We start from the raw sequence: 14,434 nt of genomic DNA, 5'->3' as shown, positions 1-14,434 counted from the left end.
GCACAAGGTCCTGCACATGGGTCAGGGCAACCCCCAATATCAATACAGGCTGGGGAATGAAGGGATTGAGAGCAGCCCTGCCAAGAAGGACTTGGGGGTGCTGGTTGATGAGAAGCTTGACATGACCCAGCAACCTGCACTCGCAGCCCAGAAGGCCAGCCATATCCTGGGCTGCACCAAACGCAGCGTGGCCAGCAGGTCAAGGGAGGGGATTCTGCCTTTCTGCTCTGCTCTGCTAAGACCCCACCTGAAGTCCTGCATCCAGCGCTGGAGCCCTCAGCACTGGAAAGACATGGAGCTGTTGAGACGGGTACAGAGGAGGCCACAAAAATGATCTGAGGGATGGAGCACCTCTCCTGTGAGGAAAGGCTGAGAGAGTTGGGGCTGTTCAGCCTGGGGAAGAGAAGGCTCCGGGGAGACCTTACAGCAGCCTTCCAGTACTTAAAGGGGGCTTATAAGAAAGATGGAGACAAACATTTTAGCAGGGCCTGTTGCAACAGGACAAGGGATGATGGCTTTAAACTAAAAGAGGGTAGATTCAGAGTGCATATAAGGAAGAAATTTTTTACAGTGAGGGTGGTGAAACACTGGAACACGTTGCCCAAAGAGGTGGTAGACACCCCATCCCTGGAACCATTCGAGGGTCAAGCTGGATGGGGTCTGAGCAACCTGATCTAGTTGAAGATGTCCCTCCTCATTGCAGGGGGTTTGGACTAGATGACCTTTAACGGACCTTTCCAACCCAAACTACTCTGTGATTCTATGAATACAATTGTTGTCTCAGTGCACTGCACTTGCATCTCTTCTCTACAAGAGTTTCATCCATATGAATTCTGCATGCTAATAGTTAATCAAGAATAGCAAGTCCTTTGGAATTTAAAATGCAAATAAAAAATACATTTTACGTCTTTTCCCAGCTTAATTAGATTTTGGTTGTATTTTAAAATCTTTCCCCATCAACTGATAATGCAATACTTTATAATACAAGCTTTGCAATGAGACTTTTTTCAGTAACGTAGAACTGAGACATCTGTTTTGGTTATAATCTATGGTGAAATTCATTATCTAAGTGAAATTAATTATCTAACTTTATGTTTGTTTACACAATTAAGACTACAGTACCCAAAAAGCATTATCATAACCAGTGGCATTAGAATTAAAATATCAGTTTTCCTCTTTTATACATATCTTAGAATACCAGGTTGGAAGGCACCTCAAGGATCATTTGGTCCAATATTTCTTGGCAAAAGCATGGTCTAGACAAGACAGCCCAGAACCCTGCCCAGCAGAATCTTAAAAGTGTCTGATGTTGGGGAATTCACCACTTCCCTGGGGAGATTATCCCAATGGCTGATTGCTCTCATTGTGAAAAATTTTGCTCTTGTGCTCAATAAGAGTCTCCCCAGGAGTAAGTTGTACCCATTACTCCTTGTCTTTTCCATATGACTCCGTGTAAAAATGAAGCCTCCATCTTCTCTGTAGGTACCCTTTAAATACTGGAACATGGTGATAAGGTCTCTCCTAAGCCTTATTTTATCGAGGCTGGACAAACACAGTTGTCTCAGCCTTTCCTCATATGGCAGGTTTCCCAGTCCTTTGACCATCTTTCTGGCCCTTCTCCGGACCCTTTCCACTGGGTCCACATCTTTTTTGCATAGCGGGGACCAAAACTGAACACAGTATTCCAGGTGTGGCCTGATAAGCTCTGAGTAGAGTGGGATAATGATTTCTATATCTCTACTGGTGATGTGCTTGTTGATGTAACCCAAAACTTCGCTGCAGCACACTGTTCACTCATATTGAGCTTGTTGTCCACCAGGACCCCTGGGTCTCTTTCCACAGAGTGACTCCCCAGCCTGGTAGGTCCCAGTCTATGCTGCACTCCTGGATTATGTTTTCCCATGTGGAATATACATATATATATTATATTTAAAATATCATCTATTATACGTAATATTTTATGTATTTTATATAGACATAAAATTTTGTTTAGTGTTCTACGAACTGTACAGGAATAAAAATAAAGCAGTTGTAGTAATCTTTTTAAGGACAATTTTAGACCACAGATCTCAGTAATTATACAGAGTGACAGAATGCCTGTTAGTTTTTATCTAGAAAAATAGGAAGATGTAAACCAGCAATTTTTAGTGCCTTATCTTTCATTTACATTGCTCTTCCTACTATGATCTTACTTCTCAACCTCCTCATAACACAGATTACCATAATCTGTGATTGCTACCATGTGTAATTTATCCCTTAAATCAGTATATGCTTTAATAATGCACTAACCAAAGAAGTTCATACATATCTTGAACTACCTGTTTCTCTTTTCTTCCTCCGCATAAATAGCTTAAAACAATTCGATACTTTCCCTTATAATTTCAATATGTTTTATATATGTTTCTATTTTCTTGGGTTTTACAATCAGTATGTAGTGAAAATATCCTGGTGCTCATTTAACACATAAAAAGGTCCTTCAAGCAGCACAGTAAACTAGCTGAATGTGCTATTCACTTTTATCCAATTTTGCTTTAGCAGCTGAAAAATACAACACAAAGTCTATGGGATGAACATCACTCAATTATTATAGTTTGTGAGAGCTATATAGTTCCACAGCTATTTTTAAGGAAAACCTCCAGATTTTGCATGATGGCTAAAAAAATATAAATACCCAAAATCCAGCAGAGTATTTTTATCTATGAAAGCATACCCTGAAGAGAATTTCCAAGATGCTCTCTTGCATTTGCATGCTGTCAGCTAAAAAACAAAGACTATAATTTTCCAATATCTGCTGAGTGAATTGTCTCGAACTGTGCAATTGTAGAGGGGTACACCTGTGAATGTGCTTTGTGCAACAAAGGGTATGTCACAGGGTATGAGATATGTCAATAGAAACCTGTCATTGAAATTCTGCTTTTTTTAACCTCTGCATGCTGCAAAGCCAACAAATACTTTTTTTTCTTCTAATACTACTTATGAAGGTAACTAATTGACAGGGAACTACAGGCCGGTCAGCCTCACCTCCATCCCGGGAAAGGTGATGGAGCAGCTTATCCTGGAGGTCATCATCAAGCAAGTGGAGGAAAAGAAGGTTATCAGGAGTAGTCAGCAGGGATTCACCAAAGGGAAATCATGCCTGATAGCTTTCTACAATGGCATGACTGGCTGGGTAGACGAGGGGAGAGCCATGGATCTTGTCTACCTAGACTTCAGCAAGGCTTTCGACACTGTCTCCCATAACGTCCTCCTAGGGAAGCTCAGAAAGTGTGGGCTGGATGAGTGGTCGGTGAGGTGGATTGAGAACTGGCTGAATGGCAGAACTCAGAGGGTTGTCATCAGCGGCGATGAGTATAGTTGCAGGCTGGTAACTAGTGGTGTTCCCCAGGGGTCAGTACAGGGCCCAGTCTTGTTCAACTTCTTCATCAACGACCTGGATGAAGAGTTAGAATGTACCCTCAGCAAGTTTGCTGATGACACCAAACTGGGAGGTGTGGTAGATACACCAGAAGGCTGTGCTGCCATTCAGCGTGACCTGGATAGGCTGGAAAGTTGGGCAGAGAGGAACCTGATGAGGTTCAACAAGGGCAAATGCAGGGTCCTGCACCTGGGGAGGAACAACCCCATGCATCAGTATAGGCTTGGGGTGGACCTGCTGGAAAGCAGCTCTGCGGAGAGGGACCTGGGTGTCCTGGTGGACGACAGGTTAACCATGAGCCAGCAGTGTGCCCTGGCTGCCAAGAAAGCTAACAGGATCCTGGGGTGCATTAAGAAGAGTGTGGCCAGCAGGTCGAGGGAGGTTCTCCTTCCCCTCTACACTGCCCTAGTGAGGCCCCATCTGGAGTACTGTGTCCAGTTCTGGGCTCCCCACTTCAAGAAAGATGACGAGCTGCTGGAGAGTGTCCACCGGAGGGCTACGAGGATGGTGAGGGGACTGGAGCATCTCTCCTACGAGGAGAGGCTGAGGGAGCTGGGCTTGTTCAGCCTGAAGAAGAGAAGGCTGCGAGGGGACCTAATATATGGTTACAAATATCTGAAGGGTGGGTGTCAGGAGGATGGGGCCAAACTCTTTTCAGTGGTGCCCAGCGACAGGACAAGGGGCAACGGGCACAAACTGAAGCACAGGAAGTTCCGTCTGAACATGAGGAAGAACTTCTTCCCTCTGAGGGTGACGGAACCCTGGAACAGGCTGCCCAGGGAGGTTGTGGAGTCTCCTTCTCTGGAGATATTCAAGACTCACCTGGACAAGGTCTTGTGCAGCCTGCTGTATGTGACCCTGCTTCGGCAGGAGGGTTGGACTAGATGACCCACAGAGGTCCCTTCCAACCCCGAACATTCTGTGATTCTGTGATTCTGTGAAATACAAGCTAGGATAAACAAAATATCTGATTCACTGCTGGAAGTTTGAAATTAAATCCTTCTGCTGTTGAAATCACTGGCAATTACAATGACTTCAGTGGGATCAAGACCATCCTTAGGAATTTCTTTCTTCTATGGTCATACCCACAGAACATTTGTTGGTGCTCTTCCTTGAAAGAATTTTCCACTAACAGATCAGCACAAAACAAGCACACACGTTAGCTATTGATAGTAAATGTGTTTGAAAAAGAAATACTAATCCTTGTATAATGTCAATACAAGTACTAAAGGTCAATTAAGTACCACAAATGAAGCACATACACTGTGCAACTCAAGGATTGGTAGCTGTGTACTACCTTCTACAGTTTTCAAAACTTTTTGAACTGAGTCAACAATCAATCAGAACAGTGTTCTTGTCAAAAATATATGATGATACCCCCTAAAATGTGGAACAAACTGGTGATGTTCCCACATTTGTTTTAGCAGTATAATATAAATCAGAAGCATGTAGAAGAGTAATCAGACAACAGAACTGACAGCAGTGTTTTGCAGTACTCCATAAATCTCATGCCTGAACAGAAAATGACAAAGTAGCACTGAAAGCAATGTTGGTTTTCCAGCTCTGCAGTCCAGATCCTGCAAATGACTGAGGAACCCAAAACAAGACACCAATGAAATTAATTAACTGCACCAAAAGCTGAAGCTGTGAAAAGCTTCAAAATGAAAAAGCTTCCATAAAGCCTTTTTGTAACCTCAGTGGTATCTGAACACGCAAGACACCCCACTTTCTGACCTTTAAGGGTCCTTAACTACTTAATAATTGTATTTACTTGGACATGGAGAAGAATTTCAGTTTTGGCAAAGACAAACAATTTACAGCTCAACTCATCTCCAAGGCAGACAATAGTCACCTGAAGGATTTAATCTGGCAAGCATTTCCAGAGGTTGCCTAACACTCACTAATGAGATTGTGCCTTTCACAAACTACTGTGTCGCCCACCACTTCTTCTGGGCCACATTCGGTGAGAGACCCTTGGACACTGTTAGCACAAGCAGCATACCCACCCTCTGATCAAATACTGTAGACATGATACAAAAGTAAAGTGTGATCTCAGTAAGAGTTCTTTCAAAAAATGGGGACAGGTGCCTTTAGGAAAGGGTCCCTGGGCCAAATCTGGGTTCCACTGGGGGACAGATAAATAAAAATTAGCTACTGCAACGTGCGATATTCCTGTGCTCAGGGCCTTTACTAAAACTGACCTTGACCCATGCAGATTTTAAGTACAATTGATGCTACTGATACACAAGCTAGGGACATAAAGATCTGAAACTTGGATTAACATTAATATTTTGCTGTGAGATCTTGGGGCACTGCTTATCCCCTTGGCTGGGGATGGACTAAGGAAGTACAAAGCAATTGTAACATATTATCAGAACGTATATTCAGGAGACAAAGAGATAGGTAAAGAGAGAGAGACAGAAAGAAATGAAGAAAGGAAAAAAGGTACCTTACCTCACTTTTAAATTGCCTTGCTGTGGCTGTCCATCGTAAATTGACAAAATATCAAAATCTTCCTCGAGGGCAAAAGTATGAAATGACAATTGTATCCTGTTACGTTCTCCTGTGATAATGATCCACGTGCAGTTGGCATAATTTGGATAACCATGAGGAAATCCAGGGCTTTCTATAGTACCATTTGGTCCCTGTACTAAGCCTCCACAGTTCTGACCTGAAAAAGAAGAAAGGAAAATATATATTTTGGTGTTTTTCTCCTCTCTCAGTACATATTCTTACATGAGTAACTATATATAAAATTAATTTTGTACATTTTTTTCTAGATTAGAAACACCACACAAAATCACACCATTCTTCCCTCTGGATTAAAACCCCCCGCCACCAGATTTTCTGAGACATCTACCATCTTTTTATGTAATGAATCATTATTTGAGGTTATGTTTTTCCGTCTGAACAGGCTGCCCAGGGAGGTTGTGGAGTCTCCTTCTCTGGAGATATTCAAGACCCACCTGGACGGGGTCCTGTGCAGCCTGCTGTAGGTGACCCTGCTTCGGTGGGGGGGTTGGACTAGATGACCCACAGAGGTCCCTTCCAACCCCTACTATTCTGTGATTCTGTGATTCTGTGATTCTGTTATGTAGCATTAACAGTGTATGACTTATTTATCCAAATGTGATATTCAAGCATTAGCCTTAATGCCATATATTCAACAGACTGACAGCTTTAATGCCAGAGAGTGTTCCGGGCTTTTTGGTGAATGTCATTTATAAAGTTTTTATATAAATACTAAAGTATTAGAGTTTCTGCTGTTCTGAAACACCCTTTCAACAGAGAGAGCAAAATGTATTTCTGCTGTTCTGAAACACCCTTTCAACAGAGAGAGCAAAATGTAGACACACACTTATTACACATTTTGTTGCAACCAACATGAAGACTTTTATACTTTGAGAACACAGCAAAATCTCTCTGGTATAACATTTTTAGTGCCATGTGTATTGTGATCAGGCAAATGTTAATTTTTTTTTTTTTAAGGATTCTTAAAAATTAACACTAAGGATTTACTCAGTAGGCATTTATGTCTGGTTTGTACATCCTACAGACCTTGTGAGGGTGTGGTAGCTCATTAACGGGAAGTCCTCAGCAAGAAACCTTGACTGACAGTGCACACTCTTGCTAATTTCCTACTTGATTTTGTTAATCCCACACACAACAGTCATACTGGCTCAGAGCTGGAGAGAAGCATTAATGAAATATTTGAACAGAGAAAAGTTTAAGGACATTCTGTGCACTGTAATGCTTGGATTTTTACATGCATTTTAAGCACTTCAGAACAAGTATAATCCCAACATTTTATTGTTATACCTAAACCAGAAAAGTATTTCAGGCTGCAATTTTAACTTCACAGCAGTAGGTCTCTGAGACTGAGCCTTTCAGAGCAGTGCCGTCAAATGCTTGTGGGAGGTTTCTAAATCTTAATAAAATCGATTTAATAAATGGGATTTGCTGCTAAAACTAAAGAACTAATAAGTAATCATTTTCTACTAAATTTCAAATATAACAAAATCTCTAACGAAAAGATAAAAAGGCTATGGGGATTCAGCAGGCCTTTAAAGTAAAAATCTTCTCTTGTATATCTACCAATTGATTCATGTTAATTTAATAAAACATTAGTATGATTAAACATTCCTGAAGAAGGAACCTATTACACTACGAACTTAGCACAAGTTTCAGCTATGCACTGTTCGCTGTAACTTGTCAGCATCCTTCCAGATGCTTTGCATTGTATTCCTCTTCCTACAACCAGAGAGGAAATGTCATACAAGTGTCACAAGCAATTTAAAATAATTTAATTATTACGGAAATGATGTTCTGATAACAGAAAAGGAAAATTACAGTGACAGCCCACCACCCTAATACTCTAACGAGCTACTTCATGTCACCGATATCCAGAAATTGGTTTGTGTAAGTCAAGCACCCCCTGCAAGCCGTGCTGCACAGCAGCTTTCCTACCACTCAGTGCGAAAGGGTTGCTTTGAAAGACGAGAGCTATTAAGTGCAAATTAGCAACTCATCTAAAATCTACCAAAGGCAGAACTGCCCTTTAGGAGCAGAAATTTGTAATTCTGGTGTATAAAGAACATAATATACCATATGTAATTGTGTATGTAAACGCAGTACGTTAACTACATTTCTGACTTCCTGGGAGACAAACAAATTACCTCCCCAGTCTCTTAGGGAACCCTACAGCTGGCTTAAGGTAAAACTGAATATTGCTGGGGTAGTAAGTGACCCCTCCCACTCCCAAAATGGCCATAGCCCAGCAGCCTCCTAACAGAGGCACTTATTAACTACTCACAGAATTTTTTGCCACTGTCAGTTGCTCCCAGTTTTATTCCAAAAGGCATTTCAAGTTATTGTGCATTACTCTCTTAGAAAATAAACAAACTCTAATGATAAACAAGGCAGCCAACACTTTACCCCTGTTTAACTTAAACATTTCTCACCACCCATAGCCCTTTATTTCTTCAGTTTGCTTTTGCTCTCCTGTATATATATCTCTCCAGTTCTGAAACTATTCATAAATATGTTGCCTATTCACTTTGTACCCAGGAAATACGAGGCAAAGGAGAACCATAAAGCAAAATGATTATTGTGAAATGCTGTTTAGGTTTACTCTTAATTTTATATGTATATATATAAATACATACTTATTTACTTAGTATTCAGTAAAAACCCCAATAAAAATCCTAGAAGAAATTTAATACATGGTTAACTCCTAGCAATCTCCTTGCTGCACGCTGACAACTGCAAAGAGGATATTTCTTCTGAACTAAGCTATACTCCAACAGACTTTAAGAGCTGCGCAGGCCCAGAAGACTGACATCCTTCTAGGTATATCCCCACACAGTTAAGACATGAAGCATGATGACAGACCAGTATCAGGAAAAAAAGGATCAGCTTCTATCTGTATACTACTTGTTTTGCCAATACATGCAAGTCTAAAACCTTCAGAACTGTCAAATGTTACACCTCTGCCAAGGAATAAATTCAGCATCAAATCACTTAAGAGATTCAGTAGGAGAATATACTTGGAGAGCAGGAGTGAAAAGACTTCTGGGTGACAGGTGGCAGCACATCAGATAGGAGCTGGCAACACAATATCCCACAAAAAATGCAGTTTCTGACTTCAGAGACACCACAGACCAGTAAGAGGACAATGATAAGATTAATTAAGAATATTTTGTTTCCTATGAGTGCCTTAATAGCAGAAAGTGTCAACAAAGTAAACAAATTGAAGATACTGACAAGAAAATAGTAAAAGAATATTAATACATACAGAGTTTAAGTAGTTCTGCTGGGCTGAATGTAAGCACAGAAGAGAATGTGGACTGAATACGACTGAATACACCCTAAAAAGAAGACCTACACACACAATTCACTTTTGCTCTGGCCCTTGTGTCAAATGAAAAAACAAATGTTGCCATTTTTCATGAGACATGCAGTGATTGATTGAGTACAATATCAGTACATGGAATTGTTTTTATATTAAAGGTGTATTAGACTGCCAAAATTATATCAGTATGACACGACATTGTTGTTTATATGAACATAAACTATGCTGTTAGCATTAATTTTCTGTCATATGTTATGTTGTCTGTAAGAAGATATTTCAGGGCAGCTGTTTTAACTGTATGATATAAAAAGTGTAATTTAAGAAAACTGATGCTCTTGACTTGTAGTTGAAAATTATTTACACTGATTTCAGCCTTATTTTATATTAGAAAGCTTTGCACCTGCTCAGGCTCAACATTTCTCAGTTGTGACCCCTAAGTGAGAGCTCACCAAGAAAACTTAAAATACTGCAATTTTGCCTTAAACGCTGAGGTCAAATGGGTGGTAGGATCACTAAAATCAGTAGAATTTAAGAAATGCTTTGCCATAAGATTTTGAATAAACCTCACAAGATGCAAACTTACAAAATATTTTCTAAAAATTGGACTTTTGTTTTCCTGGGCTTTTATATTTACCATGACTATTTTTATCACACACACACCTACATCTACACACCTACACTTACACACCTACACACCCCTACACACACACACACCCCTACAAACACACGCACCTACACACACACGCACCTACACACACACGCACCCCTACACACCCATTTACCAGTATCTAAAAATTACAACTACAATGAGCAAAGTACAGATTCATTTAATTTTTTTTTTTCAAGTTTCAAATGCTTTCTACAAGAAACAAGCAAAATGACAACCTCTTCTCACACTTCATAAATTATTCTGTGGAAGCCTGATATATTTATATATATATACACAGATGTATATGTATATGCATAAATATATTTACATAGAAAGCAATTTTTGCAACACATATGTATTTTGAACAAGCAAACTATAAAATGCACCAAAACTAACTATAGGAAAGTCAATAATACTATTTTGAACAATCATGATAATGAAAATGAAGTCACAGTTGTTGTGACTGTGAATAGAATCTTGCATCCTGCAGCTACAGAGGAACGCAGAAACTAGTAGTAAGGCTGAGAAGAGATGTCTAGCAAGATCGTGTCTCCCTCATCCTTCAAAGTAGATCCTGAGTTACAGTTTTATTAGTAAGTTTAATAAGTAAATAAGAACAGCTGCGCTCAGCCAGATCAGAGGCTCAATCAGCTCAGTATCTTTTCTCCAGCAGCAAGCCAAAGGAGGTACCTAGGAAGGACTTCGCGAGAAAACTCCCCTCCCCTCCAAGATCTGCATCTCAGGTATTTCTTAAAATGAACACTTTTGACTTGCCTTGTCTTTCTGTTTAACAGCCCTTGATAGATTTCCATTAACTCGTCCAGTCATCCTCTGAGTCTATACTAACGTCTAGGATCTTTAATGTATTGCAGAGGGAATCCTAAAACATGAAAAACCCTTCTTTGTGTTTGTTCGGTAGCTACCATCTGTTAGGTTCATTTGATGCCCCACTAAGTTTTTATATGAAAAGCGAACATACAGCTGATTCTTATTGATGCTTTCTAAGCCACTTACCATCTGATTGACCTTTACCATGTCCCAGCTTCTTTTTTTTTGTCCAAGATCAAAAGTTCTACTTTATATAGATGTTCTTTGTACTAAAGCCATTTTATCACCTTTCTCTGAAACTTTTGCAGCTTTGTTATACTGTTCAGGAGACAGGGATACAAGAACTTCTTGTAATATTGAAAATGTATACACATCATTTACATAGTGATATTTATAATCCCTTTTCTGTTCTCCTTATAATTTGATCTGTTCTTTTGCTAAAGTAAGAATTAGCCTGACGTTTTTATATGACTATGTACTATAACCAAATTTCCTTTCCTCCAGAATTACAGTGAGGCTAGAGCCTGTCATTTTACGTGGAAAATTAGGATTTATTATAATTTTTTTCCCCTGTAGATTTCTTACAGTTTATGTGCATCACACTACGCTCATCTACTCTGAATTTCATCAACTACTTCAACACCGCCTTGTTTGGTCACGTAAGGCCTTTTTTGTAATTCTTCACAATTGGTCCCCATCTTCACTAACTCCTAACTTCCTAACATCACAGTCACTTCACTGTTTACCCCCGTTTGCAGATTATTATGAGTGTGCTGAACAACACAGATGTCAGCACAGATCTCTCTGGGGTGCCAGGGTGACTCCCTCCATTGTAAAAACTGGCCATTTTCTCCTGTCCCTGAAGCATGTCTTCTAGCCAACATTTTAGCAATGAACAGACATTCTTATGCCTTGCCTGATTTGTTTCCTTTATAGTCTTTTCTGGGGAGCCTTTTTTGATATCTTTTGGAACTCTGATCACCTTTATCCACGTTCAGGCTGACTTATTCAGAGAACTCCAGTTGGTTTGAAAAGTATATAATTCTAAAATAAAGCCTTGATTCTTCTTCCGTGTATCATATTTTTACCATGTGTCAATCGACTATTTTCTTTAACACAGTTTCCTAACACAATTTTCAGGTGTTCCAACTTTTAGTTCCTTAACTCCCCTTGGTCCCTTTTAAATATGGGCATCTCAGGTGAATTGAAGCTGGGGATTACATTAGCAGTGCAGCAATTTTTTCCTTGATTGTCTTTTAAACTCTGGATAACACATGGTGCTTGTGACGCTACTGCTTTTGTCTGCTTGTACTGTAACCCTTTCTACCAATTATTCAACTTTAAACAGATGCATTGAGGAATTTTCCACAGAGAACAGTTCAGGCATGGGAATTAAAAAACATACATATTTTTTCTGTCTTCGTTAATCTTCCCTTTATATTTTGAATATCTATTGACCCAGCAAGGCTCTCTTGCAGGCTACTTGCTCCAGCTGTGTTCAAATGAGGAATAATTTTTAGTTTTACAGTGTGGACCTGCAACAGTCTTGGACAGTAATGTTTTATTTCCAGGAAAGCCTTCGGAGAGGACCCAGCAGCCCCTCTATCTTACTGAGATCTCACTGATACGCATGCCTTCACCCACCTTGCCTTGGGATTAGCTCCCTCTCACAGTCTGCACAGAGCAGCATTAATCACTTTCTTTGCATATATAGCAGGATGAATCCTTGACTCCATCATCTCTCTTTTATCCGTATTTGTGAGGCTTTAATTATAGGAGTCAATGGTTTTAAAATCTCTCTCCTGCACAGAAAATGCAAACGCACACGTCTCGTGTCCCCAGAGCACCTCACGTTGGCAATTATGACTCCTCTAACTCATGTACACGCACACTTGCGGAAACTTTGGGACTGCAGTAAGTATTAGCCACAACTTCAACGACTTTAAGCAGCAAAGCTCATGACAGCAACAGTTTTGCAAATACGACTTTTAACAAGGAAGGTAAAAAACAAATGTTCCTGATAGGGCAGACGTGTTATGCATATGTAAAACAAAAAAGATTTCCTCTTGCACTACAACTACAACATGTAATTACAGATTTAAACGGCTGCCGCCACCAGCTGAGACGGCGGAGCAGTAGATAGCTGCAAGACATAGACAGGAAGTTGCACACCATGTTGCAACCACCCCTTTTTCTTTTCTTTCGTGTTTTCATATGCTACCTTCATATTTTCTCCTTCGTTGATGTCCCCTGTAAGCTCGTGGCGCTTCCCGCCTCCACTGAGGCCTGCGGGCCCACGCCAGCCCCTGCCACTGACTGGCCGTGCTCTGCTCCAGGCCTTTATCGCTTCTTCCTCATCAGTATAGCCCAAAGCCACCTTCTGACAATGTTACTACCCAATAAAACTGTTATTTCCTAAATTAACTTTAATCAAGAACAGAAATGTCAGATGGCCAGAGAAAGCACTATTTTCTGAGGACTATTTTAAACAGCATTTGGCTACTTAGAATCATGGAATCATAGGTTGGAAAAGACCTCTAAGATCATCAAGTCCAACCACCCACCCAGCACCACCATTCCTACTACACCGTATCCCCAAGTGCCACATCTATACGTTTTTTAAACACCTCCAAGGTTGAGGACTCAATCACCTCCCTAGGCAGCCTATTCCAATGCCTGACCACCTCAAGCGTCCTTTAATAATCAGCTACTAAGTAAACCTCACAACACCATTAAACAGCACTTCCCAAGGAATTAACCAATTCAGAAAGTACCAAGTCTCTTTTAATTTAGGTATTACTGAAGATTAATTCACAATTGCAAACCACTGTCTTTGCTGGCATAACTGAAGCACACCCCGGCGGGCAGCGACAACAGAAAGGTCTCACAACCTGCACCTGTCAGCGTCTGCTCGCTGTGTCCACCATCTCCCTTCAACATCAGGGAGAGCCGGTGCCGCAAAGCTTCAACACTACATTTCAAGAGAATTAGTGAGAAATTGTTTAAACTTATTTGATCTGAAATAATTAACAATGACCTGTTAGGTTATATGATAAAAAGTTCCTCTGTGCACCACAAAGGAGCACAGAGAGGGACAACGGCAGATGGTGAAATCCAAGCATCACCCTGCCCCCGCTCCTCCCAGGCCCACCCCAGGAGCCATCAGCCCATTGCGGGCCCATCTCTATGTGCCTGGAGGAGAACAGGAGACCCTAGGGCTGGTGGGAACCCAAAGTAAGGACTCAGAGGAAGGGACGCCCTTGTACAGGGCCTCCCAGGGCTGTCCCAGGAAAGCTTCAGCCTCACCGTCCAGGTATGACACCCACCATGATGGTCTAAGAGGAGCAGCTGTAGATCCACTTCTGGACTTGGGGGGCTGCTGCCTGAGGTGTGGGACATGCTATGGGATGACAGGGAAGGGTGTTTTGAGACTGCACAAGAACTATTATGTGATGTTTACAGAAGGAACCAGAGGTGGGGAAGGGGATGGATTTAGATGATTTGGGGAGGACCAACTGTGGTAAAACAGAGAAGCAAGGGGACAAACAGAGCTGGTCGCATGTAAATAGCAGCCTGTCTGGCCTTGTCCCCAGACTGGTCACAGGGGTCCATGGGCGGGTGGTGCCAGCCTGGGGCGAGTGTGGGTTGGGGTGCCAGCAGCTGGACCAGACCATGGGCCAGAAGGTGCGTA

The 14,434-nt window shown here is 41.1% G+C and overlaps 1 protein-coding gene across 1 annotated transcript in view; it reads right to left on the bottom strand.

Moving 5' to 3' along the window:
* The window catches only part of CSMD1 (CUB and Sushi multiple domains 1), a 1,295,699-nt gene that overhangs the window by 1,038,580 nt on the left and 242,685 nt on the right, over window positions 1–14,434 (bottom strand). The window contains exon 2 of the mRNA XM_075445037.1: window positions 5,870–6,086. Within this exon, the coding sequence (XP_075301152.1) occupies window positions 5,870–6,086 (217 nt within the window). The remainder of the gene's footprint in view (window positions 1–5,869; window positions 6,087–14,434) is intronic.

The sequence above is a fragment of the Opisthocomus hoazin genome, chromosome 2 (assembly GCF_030867145.1).
Source record: "Opisthocomus hoazin isolate bOpiHoa1 chromosome 2, bOpiHoa1.hap1, whole genome shotgun sequence".
Taxonomy (NCBI): domain Eukaryota; kingdom Metazoa; phylum Chordata; class Aves; order Opisthocomiformes; family Opisthocomidae; genus Opisthocomus; species Opisthocomus hoazin.
The sequence above is the reverse complement of the archived record's forward strand: the minus strand, read 5'-3'. Positions and strand labels throughout refer to the sequence as shown.